The 7,766-nt window shown below is 37.0% G+C and overlaps 1 protein-coding gene across 1 annotated transcript in view; it reads left to right on the top strand.

Moving 5' to 3' along the window:
* OSTM1 (osteoclastogenesis associated transmembrane protein 1) overlaps positions 1–2,141 on the top strand; it is a 41,624-nt gene extending 39,483 nt beyond the window's left edge. The window contains exon 6 of the mRNA XM_082634405.1: positions 72–2,141. Coding sequence (XP_082490531.1) covers positions 72–127 — 56 coding nt within the window. The 3' untranslated portion in view covers positions 128–2,141. The remainder of the gene's footprint in view (positions 1–71) is intronic.
* The last annotated feature ends 5,625 nt before the right edge of the window (positions 2,142–7,766 follow it).

The raw sequence follows: 7,766 nt of genomic DNA on the forward strand, positions 1-7,766 counted from the left end.
CATAAAATAATGAATAATTATGTTTAGAGAATTAAATTTAAGTTAAAATATAATACTTTTGATTTATTTAGCCAAACGTCTCAAGTCCAGTACCAGCTTTGCAAACATTCAAGAAAATTCACACTGAAACCTACAGAATGGAGAATTGACATCATATCCCATGGATGAATGATGGAAGACATAGCTTGGTCCAAAAGAAGATAAACCGTGATTTGACAAGTCAAGTTCTTAAGAAATGCAAGGACTTCAGATTTATTTTTAAATAAGAATTTTCAATTTTTCTTTCCTGTTCCACCCCCTTTTTAAGGGTTTGGGTATTTTTAATTTACAGGCATAGCAATGTTGTCTATTTTAAAGTGTATTTGTTATAATAACAAAAGATGCAAGAACAATCTTGTTTTATTTTGTAGGCATATTGTTACTATTTGAGACTTCCAGTATCTCCTTAGTTAACATAGTATCTCTAGTAGCAAAGTTTTTGAGAACTAACATTTAAAAATTAATCAGTTATAGCAAAGACTTTGAAAAATATTTACTTGCCGAAAAGTAGCAAGTCCAAAGATTAATTTAAGTTTCTCACCATTGCAGTATTATTGTCACATATATTTAATATGTCATATATTACAAATAATATGTAATTCAATCTCTGGTTTCCTTAAAGTCATTTTTGAAACCACTAGTTATAAACCTCCCCCAAAATTTTTAGAGATGGAAAGGCACATTACATTTATCTTTGTAAAAAGATTTATGGTAACTGGTTTCTTACTTGACTTTTATAAATAGTGTTTTACACCTTATTTTTGCCTTTATTTCATAAGTAATTTGAAATCACTGGACTGCTTTATTATATTCAGGGCAAGATGGATTCTTTTTATACCAGGGATTTGCATTGTGAATTATATTATTTGGCAATTTATAATTTATTACCACTTTAAATCAAATGTAACATTGTCACAATGTATTTAAATTATGATTTTTTAATAGGGGTTTTCTCTTGGGATATATGGGGAGTTTTGGAGGGGAAAAAAAGGAAGAGTAAAAAAAGCTTAAGATTCAGAAAATAGACAGGGACCTGAGGGGATGCTTACTATAAGAGTATTGAATGGCTTGTACTGGGGGGCATGAGTCAGAAAGAGAATCTGATACAGAAAGTAGTAGTTCAGTTAAGATGATGCATATTTGTTTTCTAAATTATTTAAATCAGATGAAAGTGATACATGATTGAAATGAAGTCAGATAGTTCACACTCGAAAACAACTTCCTTTTTGGAATGTTTATATCAACCTTTCAAAAAAAGCTTCATTTCAGAATTGTTCACATCTTTTTCCCTCAGGTTTTTAGCATTAGGTGTTTCACTTGTTAATTCCTTCTAGCTGTCTTGGTGGAAATAGGCTTTCTTTTCTTTCTTGCCTTCTTTCTTTCTTTAATATAAAGCCTACTTTATATAGAAAAACAGTTTGCTTAATTGGTACAAGAATCTGAATCCTTTTATACACTGTAAAATGCTCTTACAGAGAGACAAGAAAGTGTTTTTATTTTTTTTAATGTTTACCATATATGCAGAGTGAAAGAGAAGCCTCATCCTTGGATATGCAACATATCCAGACGCTGTTACGGTTTTTCTAGTCTGCCGTGATCCATTTAAAATGTGCTGGGGTTTGTTCTGCTGTCCCTGTTCATGCTGCTGATGCGAACAGCACTGTCTTGGTTTGAAGCCTATGGTTGAGGGCCATTGAAACAATCTTTCATTAGTGCAGATAAAATCAGTGTACATGTACAAAGTCACAAAATGGCATATTTGATTCCGTAAGAAGTGACTCTTTGAGCACCTTTTAGTATCATGTATTTCTAAAAACCATTGCTTTTGGATATAGTTGCTAATAAGCACTTTACAAAAGAAAAGGCAGCCTTTAATATTTTTCTGGTTGAGTCATTGCTCTGTAGAAGTAGCATCAGCAATAGATTTCAAAAATAAGCATTAAGCACTACAGTGAAGTGTATAAATATTTCATTTGTAAGATTGTATTGAAAAGTTCTTTGCCTAGTTCTGAATTCTTAGGTTCACAGCATATGTGTGTGCACCGGAACATCTTTAGTTTTTTGGCACTTTGAAATAAACAAAGTAGCTTAAGGAAATTAAAGTGCTATATTTTATTTTTATTATTTATTTATTTATTGGCTGCATTGGGTCTTCGTTGCTGCACGCAGGCTTTCTCTAGTTGCGGCAAGTGGAGACTACTCTTCGTTGAGGTGCGCAGGCTTCTCATTGCGGTGGCTTCTCTTTGTTTCAGAGCATGGGCTCTAGGCACGTGGGCTTCAGTTGTTGTGGCACGTGGGCTCTAGAGTGCAGGCTCAGTAGTTGTGGCGCATGGGCTTAATTGCTCTGCGGCATGTGGGATCTTCCTGGACCAGGGCTCAAACCCGTGTCCCCTGCATTGGCAGGTGGATTCTTAACCACTGCACCACCAGGGAAGTCCATATGCTGTATTCTTACAATAAAATAAGCTACAGAAAAGAAATGTTATTAAGAAAATCATAAGGAAGAAAAATATGTTTACAGTACTGTACTGTATTTATCGATACTATAAGTTTATGTCATCTGTTTACAAGATGAATTGTCTGTCAGTACCTACATCAATATTGTCTTATATGATGCAAAATACTGTAGATGTTATACGTATTACTAACACTAGACATCAAAAATGAAGAGATAACATGAAAAAGAAACTCAGTTTATTTACAGGTATAATAATTCATGCATTGATAATGAAGAAGCAGCTATATGATTGCTTTATGGTAGCCTAGGATAATCAATACAATTGCTTCATGATAGCCTAGCCTGCTCACTAATGAATGAATTGTTATAAAATTTTTATGGCATGCATAAAATTTTTATGGCATGCATTATTGCAGTCATATTCATGATACAGTATTGGAAACGTAATTATGTATTTTTAAAAAACACTTCCCTGTGATGATAGGCTGATACACAGTTTCTCCAATTACGAAAGAGAGAGGCATACTGTACAGTTATGTAATTCTTTGAAAGCAAAGTTATAAAACAGTAAGAAAACTAATATCATTAATGTTATGTTAAATATCACTCACCTTGTGCCTATGTAGGGATAGGCCGTCCACTTCAATACAAGTCTTCCACATGATGTTCTACACATATATTTTTGCATATATGTTGAAAAAAAATCTGTGTATGAGTAGACACGCACATTTCAAAGACATGTGATTCAAGGGTCAACTGTACTTTAAAGAAATCACTATTGCCTTCCGGCTTGCAAATTTTCTGATGACAGGCCTGCTGTGATTCTTATATTTGTTCTTCTCTATGTAACATTTTTATTTTCTGACTGCCTTCAAGATTTCCTCTTAACTTTCAATTTTCAACAGTTTTACTATCATGTGTCTTGGTATGTTTATCTTTGTATTTATTCTGCTTGGGATTCTCTGAGCCTCTTGGATTTTTTGGTTGTATATCATTAATTTTGGAAAATTCTCATCCATTATACCATCAAATATTCTTCTGTCCTGTTCTCTCTCTCTCTTCTCCTTCTGGGACTCCAATTAGATTTATGTTAGACCATTGATATTGTCCCACAGCTCTGTTGGATGCACTCTTCTGTTTTATTCACTCTCTTTTTCTTTTATGTTTCAGTGTGCATCATTTCTATCGACCTACTTCAGGTTCACTGATTCTTTCTTGTGCTGTGTCCAGTCTACTAATAAGCCTGTCAAAATAATTCTTCATCTCTTGATGTATTTTTATTCCCAGGGTTTCCATTTAACTCTTTTTTATAGTTTCTATCTCTCTGCTGAAATCCTCTTTTTGTATGCTGTCCACTCATTCCACTAGATCCCTTAGCATTTTAATCACAGTTATCTTAAATTCCTGTTGGATAGTGTCAATATCTAGGTCATCTCTGGATTTAGTTCTGTTAACTACTTTATCTCTTGACAGTGGATCATTGTCATTTTTTTCTCTTGCTTTTTAATGTGTCTTATAATTTTTGATTGAATGTCAGACATTGCATGTAAAAGAACAGTAGAAACTGAGGTAAATAGTATTTATACCTACAGTGGGCACACCTCTCCTTCTCTTGGGCCATTAGTGTGAGGGTACCAAGTAACTCTCAGTAGTAGTTGATCTGGGCTTGGGTTTTATTGTTGATATTGTAACCTTGAATATACCACAGCTTTAAAATTCATCCAGTGGTGAACTGCTGCTACTTTGTGTTTAGTGAGTGGCCTAGAATGCCAGGGAGTTTCTCTCAGTGTCCCTGCTTCACGCTCTTGCTTTCAACAGACTGCACAACTGTACTACAAGTGGAATCTCTACAAGTCCTGCCCCTCCCTTAGCTCTAGGGATCTGTTGCTTGTTTCTTTGAGCAAGTTTTGTGGTTGGGGCAGGCAGTGTTTTCCCCCCTAGCCTCAGTCTCATGCAGGCCCTGGGCTCTTGAGCTTTATAGGTGCACCTCCTTCTCCTCATGGCAGTCAGACTCTGCATTGTAATGGGGGTGGGGGATGGTTCTTAAATGAAAGTAAGTTTCCTGTCCCTCTCTCACTGGCAGCAGACCTAATGCTTTGCATTAGGGCAGGATCCTGGTCACAGGTGGGTTTCCTACCCCCCTCCAGCATCTGATGCTTTTTCCTTCAACTCCTCCTCTACCACAGCCTTTTCCTGGAACCAGGGAACAGGAAGGTTTTGTACCACTCCACTAGTGGCAAATGGCTCTTTCTTTGTATAAAAGAACATGGGTTTCATGCCTTTAACCCCAGTGGCAGATGGTTGTATCTGCATGCCTGTGTCACCAAAGGGTGGCTCTTTCAGTTTTCCTGATCTGCCCCCCATTTTTCTTATGAACACCCAGTGGAGGCCTATGGAAAAGAGCTGGCAAGTGAGGGCAGACCCTTCTTGTATCTGTGGCTCCTGGAGATTCTAAGCTGTCACACTGGCCCATACTTTGTCTTTCAGCATTTGTTAAAATTTCGGGTTTTCTCCTCTTACTGTTTTGGCGGCTACTCTTCTTTCTGTACTCTGCCCAAAGAAACCTAGTTTGTAGGAGCAGAGCTTCTTGTGTTTCTAGATCCTAAGTGGGACTGGAACTCATTGATTGCTTCTTTGTTGTCAAGTTTTTTCTTGACAGCAAATTGCTGTGCAATTTGTTTAATGGGTAAAGAGATGAAACAAAAGAAGCAGGGTTGATAATGATGGAAAACATAAATAGGAACTAAATCCCAAACCAAAAAATATAGTAGCTGAAATTAACTCAGTGGAAGGGTTTTATAACCAATAAGACATGGTTGAAGAGATGATTAAGAATAAATTAGAAGAGTATCTCCAGAAGGAAACCTGGAGAGAAAAAAGTTTGTAAATACAAACGGGGGTGGGGTGGGTAAGAGATATAGGGGATATTGTGAGAAGATGTAATATAAGTGTATTTAGAGTCCCTGAAGCAAAGGAGAGAGAAAAATGGAACAGAAACAATTTTTGAAAAGATAATAGCTGAGAATATTCCCAAACTGGTGAAAAACATTGTCACAGTTTAAGAAGCGCAAAAAGGATTTAAAACAAACCCAGAAACCTAGTCACATTCATAGTAAATGAAAACCAAGGAGAAAATCATACATACATACAGTTAGAGAAAAAAGACATTACCTTCATGAGAGCAATAATTAAAATTATTGTTAGTTTCTCAAGAGAAATAATGAAAGCGGGAAGGTAAACGGAGTATTTTCAAAGTGCTGAAAGAAAGTAACTGACAATCTAGAATTCTATGCCCAGCAAAAATGTGTTCTTCAAAATTGAAAGGGGAATAAGGCATATCTGGGCATAAAGTCTGAGAGAATTATCACAAACAAGGCCTGCATTAAAGGGAATACTAAAGATCGTTCTTCAGGCAGAAATATAATGAACTTAGGTGGAAACCCAAAGACACAGAAGGATAAAATAGATAAATAAATCTGAATAATTATTGACTGTATACAACAATAATGCCCTGTGGGATTAACATATATATAATGAAAACACATAACAATGGCATAAAAATCAAAAGAGGATTCTTGGAGTTAAAATGTTTTAAGGTCGTATTATGTGGAAAGAAGGTTATTTCTTTAGGCTGTTTCTGGAAGTAAAATTGATTGTCAAGTGGGTACTGGTAAAGAACTTTTTTGTTTTTAAATTGGATTGAAGGTGCATTCTGACTCAGATCCAATTCCACTCCTTTCATGACATCTTTTATGATTTTCTTCTGCTCTTGACTCTTCATATTTAAGGAAGCAGCTTGTCATAAAGGAAAAAATGAGGCCTTTAGAATTAGACCTGGGTTTAAACTCCTGCTTTTTCCCTTCCTTGGACAGGCAATTTACTTCCCCTTCCTTGGACAAATAGGAGGTAATGATACTGGCCTCACAAGATTATTGTGCAAATTATTATTATTATTATTTTTTTTTTTTTTTGGTGGTACGTGGGCCTCTCACTGCTGTGGCCTCTCCCATTGCGGAGCACAGGCTCCAGACGCGCAGGCTCAGCAGCCATGGCTCACGGGCCCAGCCGCTCCACAGCATGTGGGATCTTCCCAGACCGGGGTACGAACCCGTGTCCCCTGCATCGGCAGGCAGACTCTCAACCACTGCGCCACCAGGGAAGCCCTATTGTGCAAATTAAATGAGATTAGGTATATGAAGAGCCTACAGTGCAGTGCCCAGTATCTAGTACTTCATACTGCTCAATTGCACTATGCAATTTGGCACTTGATTAGACACCCTCTCACATTGTTTCCTAGGTTCCTTATGTTTGGGATTATTATCCCGCCTCTCCTGACTAGATTGTAATTCTTTCCAGTTCAGGGACTGTATCTCTTTTTCCTCTTGTACCTGTAGTTCAGTGAAGGGTTTTTGGAGTCAGGGTAACACTTGTTTGAAGAAAGCACATGTAAACAAGATAAAATACATTCCTGAACTACACACTGTTTTGTAGCAGGTCCACACAGAAAGATGTTTGAGACCTTGAAGAAAAGTCCTTCAGCTGCCCTTGAAAAGCATAAATGGTGAAAACATAACTATTTAATGAAAAGAGAGAAGTGCTATCTTACCATTCAGGAACCCTCCAGTTTAAGCACTGAAGATTCCAGGCTAGAGCCAGTATCGAGTGTCATGGATTGCTGCCCTTAAAAGTAGCATCTTAAGTTGCATATAATACCTTTTCTGGGCAAGAGTCCCATCTGCTTAATCTCTGCTAAATGAGTGTATATTAGATCTGACTCTTGAAAAATACCAAGTTAAATCGGACAGTTAAAATCAACATGATAACCATAACTGGTTTAATTTATCTTTCCTTTCAGTAATCCCACACATTACCTACTTATTTGCTGTAATGAACATGCCATTCAGCTAAAATAAGATTAACTGCTTAAACTGCAGCATTACAGGCAGAGAACGTTAATGCCACTTTGTGTTTCATTGTAAGGTTCAGCAGTTAAGCAATATGGTGTTGTCATTTCTTCCTTTGTAATCAAGATGGTTTCACTTAGGATTAGTGCTCCCCAGCCGATTCTCCTGATGGAACATTTGAAGCAGTATATGTCTAGGTTATAGCCTGGCAGCAATAACAATCTTCAGAATCAAACCTGTTGGCCTCATCAGCACTCAAATTACACTGCTCTTTGTGAAGCCCCCCTCTGCTCTAACGGTGATGAAAATCTCCCCTGCCATGCAGACTGTGGAAGGGAAGTTGGAAGGGGACTTGACTATGCATC

Source organism: Mesoplodon mirus, assembly GCF_964341445.2.
Source record: "Mesoplodon mirus genome assembly, chromosome: 10".
Classification (NCBI taxonomy): Eukaryota; Metazoa; Chordata; class Mammalia; order Artiodactyla; family Ziphiidae; genus Mesoplodon; species Mesoplodon mirus.